We start from the raw sequence: 25,283 nt of genomic DNA on the forward strand, positions 1-25,283 counted from the left end.
GTTTCTAAACTGCAAACAGCAACTTGGTAGTACAGTTCATAGCCTGAAAATGCTGGGGGGGGGGGATTCCCTATATTTTAGTACATTAAATGTATAAATAACCACTATGCTAGCCCAAATGACACACTCATACAAGAACTATAGTTTGACGTTCTTCTTGATACAATTTTCATTTTCCTCTAAAAGGTGCTAAGAAAATGCAAGCAACTTTTAGATTCAATTAATTTTTCTCACATACAAAAATAATTTTCTATAGAAGACGCCTTGCTTTCTCCTCTCCTAGTGAAAAACTAGGCATGTACAAGTATCGCTATGTATTTATGTCATCATATGATTTACTAGGGCATTACTATACAGAAAACTCATTACAGAATGAAAACTGAGCAGTTAGTAATATATATTGACATTCTGTGTCATTCTGCATGTGGTACAGTTATGGTGCTCTCAGCATGAGAGTTTTAGATCTTTATCTGACTGACTTAGCAAGAAAACCTGAAGCCCTGGGGCCTTTAAAGATGAAAGTAGTTTCAGGGTTTCCTATTCAAATGGGACTATACTACAAAGCACTCAAAATACATGCTAATAGCCTTAATCAAGAGATGATAGAGGATCTTTGTATTTACAATTTGAGGTAAGTACCACTAGATGGCACTATTGCTGCCTTTTTATAAAGACAGTTCCAGAGAAATGAATTTTCTAAACAAAACAAAACACAAAATAAGAATTAGAGAGAGAGAGGCGGGGGTTGGAGGGGAGGAGAGGTGAGAGGAGAGAGAGATTAAATCATTACAAAAATAATAAAAGGAGTTTAAGGAACACAAGGAAGCAAGTTAAAACAAACAAAGTCGGGCTGGAGAGATGGCTTAGCGGTTAAGCGCTTGCCTGTGAAGCCTAAGGACCCCGGTTTGAGGCTCGGTTCTCCAGGTCCCACGTTAGCCAGATGCACAAGGGGGCGCACGCGTCTGGAGTTCGTTTGCAGAGGCTGGAAGCCCTGGCGCGCCCATTCTCTCTCTCCCTCTATCTGTCTTTCTCTCTGTGTCTCTCGCTCCCAAAATAAATAAATTAAAAAAAAAAAAACAAAGTCATCTAAATTAAGAGACAGAGTCAATTGCTCTTGATTTGGCTAACTGATCCACTCAGTGGTACTAGACCCTTAGCTGGAGCTGGGAAACAAGTCAGAACCATACCCAAACACAAGCCCACTCTACAATATCAAGCTACCATCACGGGGTATAAGAGGGCCTACACCTATCAAACTGTCTATCAAAAAAGTAAGTGTTATCTCAATTTTCCGGGTGCTAACTTACTCTCCATTGGAGAATCTGCTTCTCTTTTCCAGATAGATGCAGATCCTAAGAAGAGAGCTGCCCCAACATACCTCAAAAGGGGCCCAACTGAAACTAAGGACAACTGGCGAAATTAGCAAGGGTGATGTTTTCCTGTGAACCGGATACCATCACAAAGGGGAAGGAGATCAACGCAGAGAAAAATCAACTCCTACCAAATCAGAGAGCCAAAGCCTCAGAGGCCCCCAGCACCTCAGCACTGAAGCAGACCAAAAATGAACCCAACATGGCTCAGGGAAATCTTGCGGAAGAGGGGGCGGAAAGAATGTCAGAGTTACATGTTGGGTCATGATTTGCAGAGACATTTATCATACTAATAACTGGGGGCTAACTCCACAATGCACGACCCATTTTCATTAACAAGGAGGGTCTAATGGGAGGGGGTAGATCACAGATGAGCCTAAATAATGGTACCAAACTGCCTGTATTCACTGAAAAGAAAACTAATAAATTAAATTAGAAAAAAAAAAAAAAAAGAGACAGAGTCTTGGTAACACACTTTCCCCCATGTGCTGGGCTTCTCTATAACAAGCACATTTATGTTCTACTGGTTTTTTTTTTTTTGGTTGTTTGTTTGTTTTTACTGTTTCCTTGATTAAAATGAGAAAAGAGGGCTGGGGTGACAGTTCAGTGATTAAAGACTCTCCTTGTGAAGCCTGCCAGCCCATGTTCAATTCCCCAGGACCCACATAAAGACAGATGCACAAAATGGTGCATGTGTATGGAGTTAGAATGCAGCAGCAAGAGGCTGCGTAGAGCTCCCCAATTCTTTCTCTAATACGTCTCTCATACATATACATACATACATAACACACATACACACATATACACATACAGAGAAAAACCAAGTAATTATGTTTAAAGCATTGACAGTCATATTGCAAGGTGTCAACCCTTCTCTGTTGCCCAGCAGATAATCTGAACAAAGAACCAGCAAAAAAGCAGAAATCAATTTGCCTGCCCCCATCCAGGCCATTTCCACTATAGTTAACAATATGTACAGAGGCACAAGATGATTTCACTTAACAACAGTATTAATTTTTCCTTTGTTATATTTTTTATGTATTTATAAAGACAAGATTCTTACTAGCCCTCTAACTTCTGAAAGTTGCCTAACAGACTCACTTTTAATTGCAATGGATTTCTTAACGTTTCATACAGAGTTTCAAGTAAGTCTAGAACTTATTTTATTGGTGAACAAAGTATAGTTTTATTACTAAAAAGCAAATTCTCTGTTGAGTATCAAGTTATGATTAAAAGGCATTTATTTACATCATTAAAATCATTGGTTCTGTTACCTTCCATATTAATTCACAAATAACAATAAAAATTATTATATTAATAAGCATTTAAAGTCTAGACATCTGGATTTTAGAGAATAAGTACAAAGTATTTTAAGTCTAGGTTCTTACCTTTGGTGGCTTAAATGGATAATCTGATGAAAATGTGATATCCAGGAAAAAAACACCACCTTCATATACAGAACCTGGTGGACCAAGTATAGTTGATCTCCATTCATAAATGTTATCTCCTTTAGGCCCAGCACTATGTAAAAGAAATTGAAAATTAATATATCTCTATAAGCATTATGTATTAACACTTTAATACCAATTCAGAATTAACGTTAAATTTGCAACCTCAAGCAATGAGAAACAACTGTGAAAAAGAAGTCCTGATTTGTTCATGCATGCGTGTATACATTTGGAAATATATCAAACTGACAAAAATTATCCCATTTGTTGTTCCCTTCCTCCCCACCATCCTTCTCCCCTGCACACCCACACACATGGGATAAACTGCACACACTGTGGCCCTAACAATGATCTACAAATGTCAACAGTTACAAATTTCAGTAACTATGTATCACCACAATGGCCTACAACTTGTAGAAACAAGGTATTAAGCTATCAATTGGCTCAGTAGTATACCCTGCTCCTGGCCAAGACACAGATCTAGTCTAGGGATTAAATAAAATCTCTCCCCCACCTTTTAAAATATTTTTACTGGGGAGAAGGAAGGCAGATAGAGAGAATGAGCACACCAGGGCCTCTAGCCACTGCAAAGAACCCTAGATGCTTGTGCCACCATTTGTATCTGGCTTTACATGGATACAGGGGATCTGAATGTGGGGTCCTTTGGCTTTGCCAGAAAGCGCCTTAAGCTATCTCTCAAGTCCTTCAAATGTTTTCTGAGACAAGCATTTACTATGTAACCCAGACTGGCTTTGAATTTGCAAACTTTCTGTCTTACTCTCTGGAATTCTGAATTAAAAACATAATATACCATTGTCCATATCACTGCAGCCACTGACATCTTATGTCTTTAGTTTCTGTTTAACAGAGTATCAGATTTTAATTTTTTTTTTTTTTTTTTTGAGGTAGGGTCTCACTCTAGCCCAGGCTGACCTGGCACTCACTCTGTAGTTCCAGATTGGCCTCAAAGTCAGTGATCCTCCTACCTCTGCCTTCTGAGTGCTGGGATTAAAGGTGTGTCCACCACACCTGGCAGCATTTAACATTTATAACATTAACTTTTTTAAAAAATGCATTTATTTGTAAGCAGAAATAGAGAGGAGCGTACAGACAGGCAGAGAGGATAGATGCACTATGGCTTTCAACTGCTACAATGAACTCCAGACACATGTGCAACCTTGAACCCAGATTGTTAGGCTTCACAGGTAAGAACCTTAACCACTGAGCCATCTCTCCAGCCCTACATTAAAATTTTGCAGGAAGTCCTGTTAAAAATCTTGCAGTAAAGGGGCTGAAGAGATGGCTCAGTGGTTAAGCACTTGCCTGTGAAGCCTAAGGACCCTGGTTCAAGGCTCGATTTCCCAGGACCCACATTAGCCAGATGCACAAAAAAGTGTGTATGCAGTGGCTGGAAGTACTGGCACGCCCATTCTCTCTTCTCTCTCTATCTGCCTCTCTCAGTAACTCTCAAATAAATAAAAATGAACAAAAATAAATTTTAAAAAATCTTGCAGTAACAATGAATTTGGTATTCCCTCATGATGGAATTCAAGTAACATACTCCTCACCAGATTAGTGCATAAATGATGTGTCTTTCTCAGGTTATGAGATCTGCAGGTATATGGCATACCAGTCTCTATGCTGTAAGTCCCAACATGTATACAAAATGGTCAGTTTTACTTCTGCTTAGTTACTCTCTTCTCCTATAACCCACTATGCAAAACATCCTTTCTTCTACAGTTAATACTCAGTTGGTGATTCTCTGAACTTTAAACTATGATGGTGGTACAATCATGATTTTTCAAGAACAGTACTTCCTCCACCTGCCTCTTGAGTCTGTTCACGCCATTTGTGTGTGTGTCTTTGCATATATGTATGTATGTTACTGATATGATCTTTCTTTTTATTTTTTTTGGTTTTTCAAGTAGGGTCTCACTCTAGCTCTAGCTGACCTGGAATTCACTATGTAGTTTCAGGGTGACTTTAAACTCATGGTGATCTTCCTACTTCTGCCTCCCTAGTGCTAGGATTGAAGGTATGTGCCACCACACCTGGCTTGTACTACTATTTTTTAAAAATATTTTATATTTATTTGCTTATTTATTTGACAGAGGAAGAGGGACAGAGAGAATGGGTGCACCAGGGCCTCCAACCACTGCAAACAAACTACAGATACGTGTGCCCCATCGTGCATCTGGCTAATGTGGGTCCTGGGAAATTGAACCTGGGTCCTTTGGCTTTGCAGGCAAATGCCTTAACTGTTAAGCCATCCCTCCAGCCCTATCCCACTATTTTTTAAACAATGGATTTTACTTTAGCACTGCCTTTTATCATTTTAATTCTCAAATCATCCACATGCCAACCACTTTGAGCTGTTCAAAATGGGTCTAACATCCTTTTAACATGTTCCCAGCATTGTTTTTGTTTTTCCATTCTGGCCTAACCAGATGTTCCACCAGCTTCCAAGTCTTTCAATCATTTTCAAGGAGCCACTGTTTCCTTCAGAAGAATGTTAGAAACCAAGATTTGAGTGCTAAATGGTACTAGGCTAGTTATGTTTAATATAACATGCTCAAGACCAATTTCATTTATAAATTACAAATGAGTCCATTCAATATTTTGAAAGTCACAATAACTTATTTAATACTCCTTAAGCAGTCTTCAAATACACCTTATAGCTTCCATTTTCCTCTACTTTTTATACCACATAATATCTTGGTTTTCTAAATATCAAGTGTGTGTAAGCTTCTATTCTTTCGAAGTACCCAACCACTCAGAAATGGTCTGCCTGGCCTGTTTAGAATAAGTACAGCCAACACTAACAATCCAACCATATACATAATAGGATGCTAGTTTAAATGATTTAATCCCATCTCATCAATTCTATATAACACACACTGAAACTATAAAGCTTCAGATAAGCAATACTATCCTTAATGAAATGAGTACCCTACGAAATGACTTCTACAAAAAAATGGTAAGACCTTGATGGCACAGAAAATTAAGTTACAAGATGTTTGAATAATCCATGTGAAAAGCACAGATGTACATGTGTACAACAATATTATTTTGCCTTATTTAAGGAAATATGAAACATTTTCCAAATTTTAAACATACAAAGAAACTGAAGCTAATTATGTCTCACTATTCTGTCAACATTTAAGAATTAGGTATGCTCTGTAAGTGAAGATTCATTACAGTATAAACACAAAATAGTTGTTAATTTTACAAAAAATATTAACCCAATTTAATGGCATTCTTTTCCTAATTTTTACATGATGATTCAAGATAATCATTATAAAATTAGTGTCTGAGCTTTGACAATGATATAGCACTCTACTTCACAGTGCTCTATTATCTTTTTCCTAACTATGCATACTACCTGCTAACAATATAGTACTGGCAATAATATTAGCCACAGTTACTTTATCCTTCTATAAAGCCAGGAATTGTTTAAAGTAGAACATTCTTCTCAGTGCCCTAGCTAAGTTATGACTTGGGTATTATTTTATTCTTACTTGTAGATGAGGCAAAAAAGCCACAGAAAACTAAATTATCCTTTATGTCTTAGAGTTCACAAAAGAGCAAACTCTGATCCAAGTAGTATACTATTCTACATTTTCCTCAAAGGTTTTCCTGTGTTTTCTAATGTCACTGCTGCTACTTCTACATGCCATATACATGTTGCAACTACATGTGTAAGTACCCAAGAGGAGCTGATTTCCAAAACACCAAACTCCTTGAGATAGTTTTTGTTGGTTAGCAGAACTGTGTTTTTTCATATGACTGAAGGTAAAGTAAGGGTAGTAGGACTTTGGTGGATCACAGAATTTAAGATGAAAAGGATAAGGTTGAAAATAAACCCTTTCCTTTATCCTTGAGCAAACCAAGGCACCGAGATCCATCCAAATAACTGTCACCTGGGGGAAGAACTGGGTTTCCCACAACAAACTCTCAGTTCTTAAATTTGCCACAGGAAAATTGGATTCACTTAACTGCATTACTGAATCAGAGCATTAAATGCAACTGTTCTTGTTGTCTAGGAGTGGATGGAGCTATAGTGTATGGGATCTCTATTACTGTCTACAAAGATACTAACTAGCCTAAAGGGAGTGAAGCTACAATCCAACCCTTGTGTTGGCTGCCTCCTGTGGAGGAGGGATGTCTTTTCAGTCCAACAAAGGTTATCATCTGCTAGTCAAGGTAGAAAGGAAGAGAGCTGGAAGACTATGAGAAAGGGCAGTCTCAGGCTTGAGCCCAGTACATTAAACAATGCATTCTACAGACAAGCAGCCAACCTGGCATCAAAAACTCACTGCTGGGGAGAAAATGGGTGATAAATGAAAGCAGTCGAAAACAGTGCTATCGTTTTATCTTTTCACTAGTTCTTGTTCTTTCTTCTCTTCTCTCCACAACGATGGTACTACAGCAATTCTCTACTCTGCCCCCAAACATTCATGTTTCCTTGCTGGTGAAGTCATTTCCACCAGAATCCAGCAATGCTCTATTTCTGTGTCCCTTCAGGTTTTCATCTCAAAATACTATTCCTTTAGAGCAAAATAACTTGAAAGTGTTATCTCTACTGGCTGTCTCCAATTTCTGCCATTTTTACTTGAACTCTTTTCAATCTGATTTTTCTTTTCTACTGATCTCACAAAATGCACTTATGCAAGCTCACCAGTGACTTATCAAAAGACCCAACGATCATTTCTCAATCCCTGTCAACAGACTAAAATTTAAAGCACTAAGTCTATCTGAATAAAACCAAGAGAACTAAAAAATAGATCATCTGTGTAACTACTGCACATAGAAACTAGTGTCAAGATGTCAATCCTTCTTGTGTTATCTATGTTTTCACAAACAATTCCAAGAAAAACTCAGCAATCTATTTTATGGATAACTACAAATTTATTCTAAAGTTTGTAGAAAAGAAAAATGTCCACAAGTTAATTCAGGAAGGAGAAAACAAAATTAAGCAGACTATATTACCCAACTTCAAGACATACAATAAAACTACAAAGGTAGAGAAATGAAGGCATCAAAAACAGAAAGACTGTGTTGGAGAGGTGGTTCAGTGGTTAAGGCATTTACATGCCTGCCAAGCCTAAGGACTTGGGTTCAATTCTTCAGTGCCCATGTAAAGCCAGATGCACAAGGTGGCACATTCATTTGAAGTTAATTTGCAGTGGCTAGAGGCCCTGGAACGCCCACTCTCTACCTGCTTCTTTCTCTCAAATAAATAAATAAACAAACAGATTTGCCATATGATTCAGCTATAGCACTCCTAGGCCTATATCCTAATGACACTTTTCACTACCTTAGAGATTTGCACAACCATGTTTACTGCTGCTCTATTCACAACAGCTAGGAAATGGAACCAGCCTAGATGTCCATCCACAGATGAATGGATAATGAAGATGTGGTACATCTACACAATGGAGTTCTATTCAGCAGTAAACAAAAATGAAGTTATGAAATTTGCAGGGAAATGGATGAATCTCGAAATGATTATATTAAGTGAGGTAACCCAGGCCCAGAAAGCAAAATGTTGCATGTTCTCTCTTACGTGTGGATCCTAGCTACAAATGTATAGACGTGTGTTATCTGGAACCAAAAATCAGTAGCGGAGGCCCATAAGCTAGAAAAAGGCTATAAGGGAAGGATGAGAGGGAAGGTTTTAAGAGGATGGTGTTGTATATATGTAAATAGAAGAATAGATTACAGTGAGGGGAAAGGCCTAAGTGAGGTCAGGGGAAGAGATTGTATAAAAGAAAGATGGGGGGAGGGTCAGTCAAAATTCAAGATATTCTGAGTAAGACATATGAAAATCTACTTTTCTAAATAATGGCACATCCAGGAGCCATATATTGTTACTAGAGTATTACTAGAAAATTTTCAGTGCCTGGGATAGGATACCTCCCAGTGAGTCACTGGCCAGGGAGGTCTATGTTGCCTCCAAAACATTACAGACTACTGCCAAGGCCCTTGGTTCCCCATGAGAAAGAGATGGTAAAACCTATTGCTGAAGACATCACATGCATGAGCAGCAAAGTCACTGAGAAATCACGGTGGTGCTGAGCAGAAAACCTTCTCCCTGTAGCTCGGCCAACTGAAAACTAGAAAAAGCTGCTCTGTATGCAGTCTTATTGGAGACAGAAGTAATCAACAGTGAAAACAGTTGACACTGGAAACGTCAAGTTTGGCCAGACAGGCCAAATGTCTGAAGGAGTGCAACAGTGGCATGTCTGCTCTGGGGAAACCAACTGCTCTCTAAATGGACTGAAGGCCCACTCTATGAGAGGGAATACATGCCTGGTACTGAAAACCTACTCAAAAACCCAGGGGAGTTATGAGCCTTAGGGGTATAAAGCTTGCTCTTGTATGGATAAATGCATATATTACTCTCACCAAATTGCCCTAAAATCACTACACTTAATGTCCATACTCATATATTAATGTTATTCCCACTTCTGGTTAGAGAAGCTTCTCTTTTCAGATGACAATGTCCACTGGGATGGACCAAAAGGCAACACAGTGCTGAGAAGAAGGGATGGAGGAGTGTCCAGCACTGAAACATCTCACATCCTCCAAGGCTCAGGGTCCATTGTGGAAGAGGTGGCAGAAAGAATGTAAGAGCCAAACGAAGCATACCACTCCCTACATATAACTGTCCAGACAAAATTTGGCCTCGAAATTCACGACCTCACAGTGCCTAGCAATACCCACACAAGACCCTCATAATAGGAGAAAAAGAAAATGACATCAAATTAAAAGAGAGACTAATGGACAGAGGGAAGGGATATGACAGCAGAATTATGAAGGGGAAAGTAGGAGAGGGGAGAAAAATACCATGGTTTGTGGTCTGTAATTATACAAGTTGTCAATAAAATATATATATTTTTTATTTATTTATTTTATATATATAAATAAAATAAATAGTAAAAAAAATGAATTTTTAAAAACACAGAACTGGAGCTGGAGAGATGGTTTAGCAGTTAAGGCAATTGCCTGCAAAGTCAAAGGACCTCAGTTTGATTCCCTAGGACCCACGTAAGCCAGATGTCCAAGATGGTGCATGCATCCAGAGTTCGTTTACAGTGGCTGGAGGCCCTGGCACACCCATTCTCTCTCTCTCAAATAAATAAAATAAAATAAAATAAAATAAAATAAAATAAAATAAAATAAAATAAAATAAAATAAAATAAAATAAAAAACAACATAGGACTGGAGAAATGGCTGATCGTTTAAGGTGTTTGCCTGAAAAGTCTAATGACTTGGTTGGATTCCCCAGTACTCACATAAAGCCAGATGCTTAAAGAGACACATGCATTGGAGTTCGTTTGCGGTGGCGCCCCTGGTGTCCCCACTCTCTCTGTTTCTCTTTTATCTTTGCTTGAAAATTAATTAATTTTTACAAAAATTTAAAAATCAAAGACTAAAAGAAAAGAACACAAAGCCCAGAAATAGACCTAGCTACAGTTATCTAACCTTTGAAAGGGAGCAAAGGCAGTAGGATGGAGCAAAGACAGGCTTTTCAACAGATGGCAGAGAACCACTGGTAAGAAAGCAAGATGAGATGGGAAATACAAACTATCTAGAATTCTAGTTTTTATCACGTGGATATTAACTTGGAAGACAGTTTGGCAGTTCCTTACAAAACTTACCACATACTCCAACAGTCACATTTGTTGGTATTTAACTATGACCTGGAAACTTACGTCAACACAAAAGCTTGCACACAAATGTTTACAGCAATCTTATTTGTAATTACTGAAACTGGAAAGCTACCAAGATGACCTCAGAAGATTAATCAGAAATATAATACTCAGTACTAGAAAGATATGCTGGACCACACATGCACATTACTAAGGGAAGGAAGACAATTTGAAAACCTGCATACTAACACCATGATTCCAAATGCATGACATCTTGAAATTGGTGAAAATTATGGACAAAGTAAGAAACTTCAGAAGTTGCCAGAGAGTAAGGAGATTATAAGACAGGCTGATATTGCAGGGAGGATATATCTATACATTTGACAAAAAGCCTGAAACATATAGCATTGAGAGTGATCTCTAATATAAACTAGGGTCTTTCTGTGACAATGATGTGTTGAAAGCAAGTTCATGAAGTCTAATAAATGTACCACTTTGCTGTGCAATGATAATGGAGGTTACAGCATGCAAACTCTCAACATTCCATTCAATTTCACTGTGAACCAAAATGGCTACAAAAATAAAACTTGATTAATTTAAAATATGCAGATAAAGTTCATAACCAGTAAGAATTTTTACATTAAAAAAATTAGTAGTAAATTTTTTTTCCAGTGTTGGGTTAACAGCAGCTTCGAAATTATGAAGGAATGTGTTCTGAAAATCTGTCTTAAAATCATGTATTTTGGATTCTAGAGGATACTAGAAACATTCCAACTAAAAAACTGTTAAGGGAGGGAGGTTTCAATGTTGTCTCACTAAAGTTAATCTGAACTACTTTTCTCCACACCATTCAATGAATACCTAGATATTAATTTTCTTTTAGTAATTAAGACTAAAAAGCAATGTTAACATTTTATTATCATGATTTCAAGTTAGACATTTTACAAACATAAAATCCACAGTGCCCTCTGTTTGACCAGCATGGCCCCAGTTCAGGTGGTTGGCAGGTGTTCACTTGGCCTCCAATCTTCCCTATTCTTTCAAAATACAACTTTTGAGCCAAGGATAACTGAGACAAAAAGTTAAGATTCTGGTTGCAAAGAATATAAGGCCAAAAGTAAAGATTTTTTTTCTCCAAGATCCAGGGAGTTGAAATGAATGAATAATGGAGGGCAGAGGGAACAGGGCCTAAGACAGGAGGGAAGCAGCAAGTTAGGAAAGGCATATCACAGCAAGTGCACAACTGCAGAAAGGGGATTCTTCTGTAACAGCAAAGGCAAGGAATGAATGAATGAATAAATAAATTAAAAAAATAATAACAAGGAAAGGAATCTACCCTGGCCTAATGGTGAGCACTTCCTCTGAGACCATGCTAAGGTCTGATATGACCAGACATTGAGATCTGGGAGGTAAACATTATGAAAATGTCTATGGCAATAGCAAACAAATAAAATAGGACCACCAGCCAATGCCAATGCTGGTGTTAACAGACTGTGTAAAAACCCAATATTCCCATCTGCAAATGCTTTTAGCACTCAGGCCATTTCCTGTTTTGTTCTCAGTTTCTGCACATGAGTTAGCATATATCCTGACAGTGGAGTCAATGGAGATATTTTAAAGCCACCCAGTCACTCAAGCTTTAATTCAATTATTAATTTCCCTCAATTTTCTTTTTAGAAACAAGGTCTTGCTGTGTATTACTGATTGGTCTGGCACTTATTATGGAGACCAGGCTGGCCTCAAACTTTAGACAATCTCCTAAATGCTGAGATTACAACGGTGTGTCATTACAACCTACTGAGTTCCTTTTTCCCTTCTTCATCCACCCTTCCTTCTTTCATGATACAGTGTCTCACTATGTAACTCAGGTTAGCCTCAAACTCACAGCAATCCTGCCTCTGGCTCCTGAATGATAGAATTACAGATTCGCTTATGACATGATCAAGATTCTAATTAAAATATGTCAGGCTAAAAATCAAATTTCATCTAAGCATTTCAACTTGACAATTAGTTATCTTAATGATTATTTCATTATTTAAATTATATTCATTCTCATACAGAATGTGGTTGATTCCCAGGTACCTTTCTTTTCTACAATCTTAGCATGCTGGTATAATTCAGTAAAATCACATAATTTTTACACTGTGTCAAATTACATGAAAATACCTCAATGACTTAAAATATAACTGGTATGCATAAAATCATTATAAAATAATTTTAATTACAAGATGCATTAAATTCAAAATAGTTAATTGAACATTTACATATCTTCCTAAAAAGTTAAGGTCCAGAAAATGGATCACCATTAAAGAAAGAAAGGACGATTGAACAACTAGCTGATCTATTTACTTACTTACTGAAAACTTTCCTACATGTATCAGAAGGGACTGGAGGGATGGCACAACAGTTAAAGGTGCTTACTTGCAAAGCCTGCCAGCCTGAGTTCAATTCCCTAGAATCCACTTAAAATCAGATGCATGCAGCTATGATCTCAAGGGGACAACAAAACTGGGAGGCCGAACCAGGGAGATTCAAAGCTAGCAAGGTCAGCTGGTCTGACTGTTTGCAATGGCAAGAGACTCTGTCACAATGAAGGTTGAGCACAGACACCTGGAAGCTATCCTCTTTGACCTCCACATGTGCTTCTTGGCATACCTGTGCCCATACATACCCATGGACAAAACAAATTAGTTAATAAAAATTAAAAACATCAGAATGTATATATATTTGCTCCAAAAGAACTGAATTGACTTATTTCATTTTAAAAGGCTTAATACTAGGATTAAAACTGGTCACTAATATAAGTACTAAATTCTCATATTGATTCATCCGTCTACACAAGGAGGCTTTCATCTCAGCATATGTATCACACAATAGAGTTAAGAGAAATTAAGAGAAAGTAAAAAGTACTCCTACATTAGACATTCAATGTTTAGGAAAAATGAGAATGAATTAAGCCACTGAGAAAGTTCACCATAAATCTTTTCAAGTCAGTACTGTACATTTCATGAATCAAAATGGGGCTTTAATAATTTCTTTTGGGTTATAACAGGAATATTAAAACATACAAAAGTAGTCACTATAGTATGTATGACAATGAAAAACTGCATAAAATTTAAATATCCACCTAAAAGAAACACCTCTGTCAGATAGATGTCGCCTGTAATTCTAGCATTTGAGAGGTGCAGCATATCTTTACTTGAGGTCAGCCTGGGCCCATACTAAGTGCCAAGGAGCCTAGACTACACAGAAAGGTATTATCTCTAAAGAACAAAGCAAATAAATGTATTTTACAGCAATGAAAGAGAGCCTTGATTTCTCTCAATGTAAAATTATCTGAAAAAATGGAAAATAAATTATAAATATAACAAAATATAAAATACAAATATATATAGATATATATAAATTATAAGATTGAATGTATTAATACCATTTATGTAAATTTCAAACTTAAAAGGTAGTACATATTATTGATGAACACATACATACAGAGAAAAACTGAAAAATCATTCATAAAATGTATAAGTCAATGGGCTAGAAAGATGGGTCAGAGGCCAAGGTGCTTGCCTGCAAAGCTTAATTCCCCAGTTTCCACATAAAGCCAGATGTACAAAGTGGCACATATATCTGAAGTCCATTTGCAATGGCTAGAAGCCTTGGCTTGCTCATTCTCTATCTCAGTCTGCTTGCAAATAAACATATAAAATGTATTTTTAAAAAAGTACAGGGCTGAAGAGATGGCTTAATGGTTAAAGCGCTTCCCTGTGAAGACTAAGGACCCAGGTTCAATTCTTCAGTACCCATGTAAGCCAGATGGACAAGGTAGCACACGCATCTGTCTGGTAGACTTTGTTAGCAGTGGTTAGATGCCCTGGTGCTTGCTTGTTGTGCTCTCTCTCTCTGTCAAGTTAATGAATTAATTACAAAAATTAAATTAAATTTTAAAATAGTATAGGCCAAAAAAGAAAAAGAAAGAGAGCAAGCAAGCAAGCCAGGCATGTTGGTGCATGCTGGGAGGCAGAGGTAGGAGGATCACTGTGAGTTCAGGCCAGCTGATACTACATAGTGCATTTCAAGTCAGCCTGTGCTAGAGTGAGAACCTACCTCAAATAAATAAATAAATATATAAATAAATACTAAAAAAAACAACAATAAAAGAAAAGTATAGGCTACGCTCTACCTCTGGGGAGGAAGAAGAATGAGACTGGGAAGCTTCAATTAGACACAGTTGTGTTTTTCTTTGAAAGAATGAGCTCAAATTATAATGTGTGAGGATTACCTGCTTATTGGTTATATCCAATTGTTTCTTGGCACTATTACTACATTAAAAACCAGACAATTCCTAAGCATTTGAGCTCTATAAGGAAGAAACATCTTATGGAATGTCAGCTCTGTGCCAGGTGCTCTGTAAGTTATCTAGCTAGATTCACAAAAAATGAAGAACCACAAAGAGACTTTAGTGACTTGCCTATGGTTGTATACAGCCAAGATTCCCTTTTAAAATGTTTTTATCATAAATTTTACAGTACTGGATCTGTATAGATATTGTGTATCCAGACTGTGCCAAAAACAAGAACAGTTTTTAAAGACCATGTTTATTAAAGAATATTTGTAGCATTGGATATATAAGTGAAAGGTAGACTCAGACATTTACCTAAAGACTCAGCAACATTTTCTTGATCTGGTATTACCATGTACTCTGTTTTCAAAAACTACTACAAAGCTCCTGCCTTGTCTACCATACAGCCTATTACAACACTTACTATCCAAACAGTCAGATCTACTGTGTGTAATCATGAGAAACACTTTCTAATGACAGTAAAATGTTAGCTCAGACATTATTCATTGCAAAGTAAAGTTGTAGAGTTCAAGTGAAACAATTTTAAAAGTATAATCATGTACACGATGAAATAATTTAAACACTAGGCTCAGTCGGTTCAATAATATTTTATTTCTAGTATTTAATGGACCACACACTGGTGCCAGAGGATAAACTATAAGGACAGTAAATCAAGTATCAGCACCTGCAAGTGCGCTGGTCTTTATGTCCCTCATGTGTACACCTTCACTATGGGGTGAAGTTTAGTAAAAACATTTGCTCTCAAAAAGCTGCTGTCTAGGAGATTTCTAACTTCTTTATCAGTGGAAACATTAAGAATTCTTTTCCTTCTCTAGTCTCCTACTTCCTGCCTTTATCCCTACCTCTCCCTCCACATCTCCCAAATCTTTCTCTCTCAGCTGAAGCCTATACAGTTCGAGCTTTACAGTAACACAAAATGGAGAGAAGAAAAAAAAAAACATAATTACATTAACTACATCAACTGAAAAATGAACACGTGTGATCTCAACTGGAAACTACAGCGGTTAAGGTACTTGCCTGCAAAGTCCAAGGACCCAGGTTTGATTCCCCAGTACCCACATAAAGTGGAGATGTACAACATGGTGCATATGTGTGGAGTTTGTTTGCAGTAGGTCCTGGTGTGTTCATTCATATTCTCTCTCTTTCTCTCTTTCCCTGTTCTCTCGCTCTCTCAAATAAATATATAAGCTATGTGTCTATATTTCTTCCCAAACTTCATTAATATTTCTCTAAGAGAAAACCATGTATCTGTATTTCTTCCCAAACTTCAACTGGTACAGTAGCACTATTCTTGCGTATCACAGAAAAGGCAGTCTTTCTCTAGACTGAAAGTGAATTTCAACTTCATGTACTATTAGGAAGAGATAAATCTACAGACAACTGCAGGGAGGGACACAGGCAAACAACACATACACACACACACACACACACACACGCTTTTACTAACCAAAATCTTAAGACTTAATTATTCTATAACATTACTCCTCTCCTCAAGAATGAGCTTTTATTATTTTAAATACACATGAATTTTGGTGACTAGAGAAATTAATCTCTACTATAATCAACCAGACAATAGTACTATTTATTAACCAACATTGTGCATTATAAACATGAATTCATATTGAATCAAAAATATATAACCCTTTGTAATATTCCAAATATAGTACACAGATTCACTTAAACAGTAATGAATGTACCATTGATTAGGATTTCCAGAATATGTTCTATTGTGGTGTGGGCTCCTGCACCAGGCATGATACAATAGCCCCTATCTTCAAGGAGATTATGGCCTACTTGAGGATATTGATCTTAAATAACCTCACAATAAACACAAAGCATCACTGTGACAAATGTACAAAGGACAGGTATGCCTTGTTAAGTGTAAGGGGCATGCGAGTGAGGTAAACCAGGGATTAGGTGAAAGCAGGGCTTGCTAGTTTATTCAAAACATACACAGAACTTGATTGGTAGGAGTGAGAGGTAAAAACTGAAAGACTAAGTGGCATATGCTGATGTGAGGAGGAAAGATGACAGAGGAGCTGATAAATTAGGACGATGTAGCTAAAACAACAAGAAAAAGAAAGAGTGCAATATGAACTGATGAGGGTAGCAACACACCAACCAAACTTAAGTGTATGAATATGGGAGGTAAGAGAAAAGATGTACAGAAAACAGCTTGTAGTTTTGTGGACATAATATAAATACCATCCACTAATAATGGAGGCTGATGAAGTTGGTTCTGGACACAATGGAAACACAGTAGCCTATGAGCTACTGAAGAAATCCATATATTAAAGAGATATGCACATATGCCTGCCTACCTACCTACACTAGTGGTAGGTATCTGGTAAGCCTGTGCAGCAGATATAAATTTACAATACCTTGGTATATGGGTAGTAACTGAAAGTCTTGACAGTGAATGGGACAGCCTAGGGAAACAATACTTCTATAAAAAATAAGAGGAGATGCGGCTCAGAATGAGGGAACCATGCATACATTATACAAATATACAGTAGACTTGTGGCAGATGAGCAGTAAGAGGGATGGGGGAAGCAGAATGAAGCAACACAAAGCAGAGGATAAATTTCATGAGGAGACTGAGAAGTTGTTGTGTCTGAAGGGTGAAGAGGTTCATGCCAGCAAAGTGAGGATGTTAAAAAATATTTTAGGACTGGGGGAATGGCTTAGTGGTTAAGGCACTCGTCTGCAAAGCCCAAGGAATCAGGTTTGATTTCCCAGGACCCATGTAAGCCTGATGCGCATGGTGTCACATGCATCTGGAGTTCACTTGTAGTGACTAGTAGCCCTAGTGCACCCATCCTCCCTCCCACCCTCTCCCTCTCTCTTTCATAAATTATATTTTAAAAAAATAATTAGAGTAATCTTTCAGCCAGAGGCGTTATGGTTGGTTAATACTGTTAATGTGACAGAAGACTCTTCTAGGAGACAAGGATCTTTGGGCATATCAGAGAGGGTATATAGATTAAGTTAATTAAGGTGGGAAGACCCATCTTAACTGGGCAGCACCATTTCATAGGCTGGTGTCCCAGAGTGACTAAACAGGAGAGACAGGCTCAGCTCCAGCATTCACCACTCTGCTTCTTGACAGTAGACTGAAGAACTCTCTTCTCCACCATAATGGACTGTTTTCCCTCCAACTGTAGCCAAAATAAACTCTTCCTCTCTTAAGTGTTTTGTAAAGGTGTTTGTTGCAGCACTGACAGAGTAAACAAGTATTCGATATGGAGAAAGGTATGGTTGCTTTGGTAACCTGGCCTTGTGGTTTGTAGGCATTTGGAACTTGTTTGTGGGAGGAATGTGGAAGACTTTGGAACTATAAGTAAAAATCAAACAGCAGTACACTGCTCAAAGAATTTAATGGGCTGTTCTGGTGAGACTTTACAAGACTAGAGTGTCTAGAGAAATGCAGACAGTTCATGGTTTTCTAGGAGGGAACAAGAACTCTACTGGGAAATTGGGCTGATGGCCACTTGAGTGATATTCTGGCAAAGAATCTGTTTGCATTCTGCTTATGTCCTGAGAACTTGAGAGGTGCTGAATACAGGAATAAATTTGTTTGACAGGGAAAACTTCAAGACAGCACAACACCCATGCTATGGACTGGTTACTGGCCAGTGCTATGATCTGGGTCTATAGCAAAAGATAGCAAAAATGGGGAGAAAAATGTGCAGCTTTGCAAGCGTGAATTTAACCTTACAGACAAGACAGGTTCAAAAGTAGCTGTAACAGTTAAAGACACTGGCATCATTAAAGAAAAACTACAATGTCATCAATGGAACAAATGAAAAGGTATTTTGAGAGTTATCATCCACTGAAGCCTAGAAAGAACAGAACTTAAACTGAGACTACTAATGAAAATGTTCCTAGCTAGAAAGAAACTGACGAGGGGAGGGTCTCCTTAGAGTCACCTTGAAGGCACACAGAAGCTGAGGCAACTATGATCCAAGAGAAGCAGGCGCCATTTCAAGCCAGAAGCAAAACTGGGCAGCATGGTTCACATGGTACTGGTTTTGCACAAATGAAGATGGAGGACCTCGGAGACATGAACCATGGTTCCAGAGAGCCACTGAGGTCAAACAGCATGTGACAGGATTGATGTCCATGCAAGGAGGTCCCACGGAGCTGCTGAGTGAAGCTATAAAGGTGAAGCCTAAGGTGTCATGTAACCCCAGGATGTTAGTGATGTTGGAACCATGAGCCATCTGCAGAGGAAACTTGCAGCTATGTGGTGAGTCAGCTCAAGAAAAGACAGGATGGGCATGCTGCAGGCAGCAAAACAAAGCTTGAAAGGTAGGACCACCTAAGAACTTTAGAGACCCAGTGCGTCCATCACAAGCCTCACATAATGAATAGAGAGCTGTAAGATTTGGGGTCTGCCCTGCTGTTTCTGTCTTGCTTCTGTACAGATCCTTCCTTGTTATGTACCATTCCTCTCTTTTGGAATATGAATGTTTGTGCTATTATATGCTGAAAGCATATAACCAGCTTAGTACTTTTCTAGGACTCCCAGTTGAGGACCCAATCTGATCTCAGAAGGTTATCTAAAGTGGGAAGATACACCTTAGCTGTGAGAGGTACCGTTTGTTCCACGGGCTGTGGTCAAAGAGAATAAAAAGGAGAAAGCATGCTGAGCACCAGCCTTCATCGTTCTGCTTCCTAAATGCAGACTGAATATGACTACTTGTTTCATGTTCCTGTTGCCATGCCTTCACCACCACATGATGGACTGTTAGGCAAGTTCTTCTCTTGAGTTGCTTACTATTAAGTATTTGGGAATAGCAACAAGAAAGTACCTAACACAACAGGGTAAACAGAAAACAAGTAATGCCACAGCACTTATCTTTAAGAACAAGGTGCTGTATAGAAGAAAGGAAACCTACTTTTCATGACCTGCTCTACCTACTCTGAATTGCCTTTTCAGGTTTAAAAATAAAAATTGTTAAAAAATGACTGAATAAAAAATACCATTAGTAAGTCTCCTGTGGCTAAACCATGGAGTACTGTGTAGCCACTGCAGAAGAAAATCTAAGCCATAAAGGGCAATGAATAGAATGCATTTCTACGATATACGTTCAATTCTTCAATCCTAAAACTGGAACACGGACCCTAATGCTAAGATTACACAGGTTACTGGGAGCTTTTGGCTATCTTGGCTACAACTACTTATACCACCTTAGGTAATTTCCATCTCTCCATTCTTTGCACATTAAAGGTTCATCCAAAATTTAATCCATTTTGCCAGTATTTTGTAAATTTCTAACACAAGTTCATCTTGTTTCATGACAGTATCTCATTTTCATATTCTGCCTTCTAGTTCAAGATAGTTTATGTTACATAAAGTCAACCAACAGATGACAAACAAGCCAAGCTCCAGTACTGTATTCATGAAGCCTAAATACAATGAGCAAATTCTAAAAGTACTGCTTGTTGCCCGTTTCTTGCCTATATTTTTTCATAGTTTTATGAATGAAGACCAGTTATAAAAACAGCTTTAACTATGGACTATGTTGTGTATTAATTTGTTAATATTATATTTTCACTTATTTATTAGTACACATGAGAGAGAGAATATGGGCACACTAGGACCTTTCGCCATAGCAAACAAAATCCAGACATATTTGCCACCATGTACATCTGGCCTATGTGGGTTCTGGGGAATAAAACCTAGGTCTTTAAAAGCTTTGCAGGCAAGTAGTTTAACTGCTAACCCATCTCCTCCATGTGTACTAATTTTTGCCCAAAACTCAGTAATGCCTGTACAAGCTCCATAACTCAGGAAAGATTGATTCATCATATTCAATAAATTTGTTTCTTGCTTATCTTCTGCTTTACAGAAGATAGTTTTCCTCAATAGGAAGTTTTCCTGGAATAATAAAGCTACGATGTAAGTATATGTAATTACAAAGCTTCATCACACAGGTAGGCAATGATGTACTCACAGAATTCAGTGTGCATTCACATTTACTATGTGCTTGGCACTCTTATGTATGGAAAATACAGTGATTGCTTAAGTAGATTTCACAAAATTAGTAACAAAATAACACTGGCCAAGTGCAAAGTCAAATAAATAGGGCATCCCCCCCCCAAAAAAAAAAGTAGAAGAAAGAGTATTTAACAAAACGTTCTTGTCAACTTTTCTTCCAACATATCCAGAGCAAGGCTGTACTGCTTTAGTACTGGCTCATTCCAGTAACAAGGGGACAGTGTGGAAGGAACAGTGTGGATAAAATCTGCCAGGTGATTCTAATGAGCACTTTCCTTAATTACTAAGACGTTAATTGATGGTGCTACTAAATCTGAAACTAACAGCCTCAGCCTTAGCTACCAAGTGGAAGCACCGTGGCATACCAAGAACAAATGATTCCAATCCCTCCATACCAACCTCCAGCAAATCTGATGTAATGATCTGAGTTTATATCATCAGATGATATAATGGGAAGCAATGATTCAAAACTAAGGGAAGGAAGAGATTCGACATTCCAAAACAATGGGAAATGAATGAAAACAAAGTATCTTACCCCTCAGAAAAGATATAATTACCCAAGCTCCATATTTGTTCTTCCTACTATACAGATATATGTTACATGCTACAAGAACTTTTTGCCTAAACTCATAATCGTCTGTGAATTGTAGTGAATTTATCACGGTAATGCTTCTCTGTTACATCTCAGCCAGAGATATGCCAGCCCTTCTTGGAAAACTTCCCTATCATCTCCAAAAGCTACTATGCAAACTACCACAAAAGCTTTTAGGAAATATTGATCAAATGACCTATGTTTTCACAATATTCCTGCTCCTACTGTGGTGGTTTGATACAGGTGTCCCCCATAAACTTAAGTGTTCTGAATGCTAGGTTCCCAGCTGATGCATATGTGGGAATTAATGCCTCCTGGAGGGAGTGTATTGGTGGGGGCGGGCTTATGGGTATTAAAGCCAGTTTCCCCTTGCCAGTGTTTGGCACACCCTCCTGTTCCTGTGTCCCACCTTATGTTGGCCAGGGGGTGATGTCCACCCTCTGCTCATGCCATCGTTTTCCCCTGCCAGCATGGAGCTTCCCCTCGAGCCTATAAGCCAAAATAAATCTTTTTCCCAGAAGCTGCTCTTGGTTGGGTGATTTCTAACAGCAATGCAAACCGGACTGTAACAGTAAAGTGGTACCGAGGAGTGGGATTGCTGCTAGACACCTGACTGGGTGGCTTTGGCCTTTTAGAGCTGATTTTCAAGAGGAATGTGGAAGGAGTTGAAACCTTGGCCTAAGAGATGCCTTGCAGTGCTGTAAGTACAGCTTGATGGACTGTTCTGGTCTGAGCTGCAAGACCTGAATGCAGTTAAGAACTATGGACTGTGAGGTTTGGCTTATGAGGGTGAGAAAGAGCTTTGCTTGGACTGGGCTAGCAGTTTGTGTAGAAGCTTGCTCTTGTGCCCATGTCCTGAGAAGTTGTGCAGGGTTGCTTTGCATAGAAATGAACTGGTGTGTGCAGAGGGATATGGCACAGAAAGGAAAATCTTTGGGTGAACTGCTGCCCGTTCAGCTACAACTGAGAGATTACAACCTTTGAGACTGGGCTAGCTGACCTGCGCTGGGGCAACAAGAAGAATGTAGACTCTTTAGAAGGGGCCTGAGTGCTCAAGGAGTGTCCTGTTCTTCAAAGTCTGCTTTATTCCCGCCCCCCCCCCCCCCGGCTTAACAAATTGGCACCCTACCTGTTATCATGGAGCATAAGAAATGCTGGAAAGAGGGCCATTGAGTTTGCAACATGGTCTTGTGTTTTGGAAATGGCCATGGGCAGTGTGAAGTGGGTTTGCTGGTTGCCTGCATAGAGACCCCATGGGGCCATGTGGATGAACCGTGGCTTGCAGTGGAGACCCAGTGGAGATGCCAGGACCATGAGATGGCTGCCGAGGAGCTGTCGGCCCCGATGAAGTTTTCCAGGACTGTGAGTAGCCTAGCTGGAGGGGCTGAATTGGAATGCCAGAGACTTGTTGCTGGTTAGAATTATCGGACTTGAAGATTTGTCACTGGCTAGAATTGCTGGACTTGAAGCTACAGAGTTTGATGTTTGCCCTGGTTGTTTTAAATCTTGTATTGGCTGAATGTTTCTTTGCTATGCCCAATGCCATCTTTTGCAGTGTGAATATTTATTCTGTGCCATTATGGGTTTTTTGAGGTTATTTTTTGGTATTACGGCTCAGTTAAAAGATCTTGAACTATGGGGATGTATGATCATTGGAATTGATAAAAACTATGGGGACTTTTAAAGTCAGACTGAATGCATTATATTTTACATCATGTATGGGTATCAGTTTATGGGGGCCAGGGGCGGAATGTGGTGGTTTGATTCAGGTGTCCCCCATAAACGTAAGTGTTCTGAATGCTAGGTTCCCAGCTGATGGAGACTTGGGAATTAATGCCTCCTGGTGGGAGTGTATTGTTGGGGGCGGGCTTATGGGCTTTATAGCCAGTTTCCCCATGCCAGTGTTTGGCACACCCTCCTGTTGCTGTGATCCACCTTATGTTGGCCAGGGGGTGATGTCCACCCTCTGCTCATGCCATCGTTTTCCCCTGCCATCGTGGAGCTTCCCCTCAAGTTTGTAAGCCAAAATAAATCTCTTTTTCCCAGAAGCTGCTCTTGGTTGGGTTATTTGTAACAGCAATGCGAACAGGACTGTAACACTTACCATATGTAAGTAATTTTGCCTATACACTTATTTTTAAAAAGCAGAATCTTATGTTTTAAGGTTCCCGTTCTTTTATGCTTCACCATATCTTTCCCTGTTTACTGATAAACCTGAAAGAGCATAAATACTAGGTATAACCATTAGACATAGGTAACACAAATTAAGAATCTTGAATATCTTTTGAAAAATCTACACAAATGGGAAAAATAATGTAGTACTGGAAGAGAAACAGGAATAAGATAGACTTTTTTTTTTTTAAACAAGCAGTCAGCTAGGGATAGATACTTAAAGAGAGAACCAGAAGATGCCACCCTACCTAGGTAGTAATGGAACTTGTGTCTGACCCAGGATCATCCATAATGGCTAAAGTGGCCCCTGATGCCTTTAGTCTAGCACACTACCTAGGTGGGTTGGCCTTTGGGGATCAACCTCCAGTCTGACAATCAATTGACTATAAAGGCTTGTCTATGCTGATCTCTGCTCTGTGATTTCTGTCTGGACACATGTAAGCCTGACTCTTCCTAATCCAGCCTGGCTGGGTAAGTGAAAGCACTGGGTCTTAGCCTGCCTAGTTTTCTGCTTGCCTCCATCTGTGTCATGCTTTGGGACAACTTATCACTTTAATTACATGTTTGATTTTTCTCGGATCTCTAGGTTTACTACATGCCTATTTCTTTTGAACTCTAGATCTACCATGTGGGTACTTCTCCTAAACTCTGGGCCTGCTACACATGAAATTTCTCTAAACATGGGGTAACTATGGGTATAACTCTTTACTACCCATTTCCCATCTGAATTTTTTAGTCTCTATTTCAGTACTTTCCCTTTGCTATTCTTTCTTAAGCCATCACCACTTATTCTGTTAACTTCTTCAATGGGGAGGTTTTGGTGGATGCAGTGCCTTACAGGAGTATTCCTTCTAAGTCTCTCTACAAGAGATCCTGCCTTTCATGTGCTGTGACTGTGTTTTCTAGATATCAATTTCCCTTATAAGCCTCACAATTTATGATTTCTCCCTAAATGAACACAATAATTCAAAATTTACCCTTCTTGAGATCATTTTATCAATTCTTTGTTAAAAATAGGGTAAGAACCTAAAACTGAGGTTCATAAGGTTTTTGTTTTCTTTTTTTTTTTTCAGTTTGCAAATCCTTTGTATTTCCAGCCTTGAGACAATATAATTGAGTGCTGAAGTTACCTCTAGCATGGGAACCATGCTATTTAGCAGCCAGAATGCAACGATAATTGAATACATGACCATTTCTCTTTTAGCTCATCCTTTGTTCTCTTCTAGAAGTTGTACACGTCTACTCTGTTTGGTTATCTGTCGTCGTAATGAAGCTGCATCTACAATAGTTATATCATCTGATGTCTCCTCAATTGTTGAGAGAACTCACTTGAACCTCAAAATTCTGCATCAGTATTAGTCATGTAAAATTCTAAAACATTAACCAGTATGTATGACTAGGTTTTGTGTAAGTATTAACATTACAAAATACTTTTAAAATGGACCTTAACAGAAGCCTGTAACTTTGTAAGAGTCCAGTAAAATAATGTCAACCTAGCAGGTAATAAAAACTTAACATATTAAGATAAATCATTTAAAGACTTCATTAATATGCTACTGTCAGGCTGGAGAGATGGCTTAGTGGTTAAGCGCTTGCCTGTGAAGCCTAAGGACCCCGGTTCGAGGCTCGGTTCCCCAGGTCCCAGGTTAGCCAGAAGCACAAGGGGGTGCACGCATCTGGAG

General features: G+C 38.6%; 1 protein-coding gene across 5 annotated transcripts in view; it reads right to left on the reverse strand.

The window, feature by feature from the left end:
- The window catches only part of Ube2e3 (ubiquitin conjugating enzyme E2 E3), a 141,891-nt gene that overhangs the window by 67,704 nt on the left and 48,904 nt on the right, over nucleotides 1-25,283 (reverse strand). For all 5 annotated transcript variants that reach the window (XM_045146843.1, XM_045146844.1, XR_006636751.1 and 2 more), the window contains exon 4: nucleotides 2,759-2,891. In XM_045146843.1, coding sequence (XP_045002778.1) covers nucleotides 2,759-2,891 — 133 coding nt within the window. The remainder of the gene's footprint in view (nucleotides 1-2,758; nucleotides 2,892-25,283) is intronic.

The sequence above is a fragment of the Jaculus jaculus genome, chromosome 4 (assembly GCF_020740685.1).
Source record: "Jaculus jaculus isolate mJacJac1 chromosome 4, mJacJac1.mat.Y.cur, whole genome shotgun sequence".
Lineage (NCBI taxonomy): Eukaryota > Metazoa > Chordata > Mammalia > Rodentia > Dipodidae > Jaculus > Jaculus jaculus.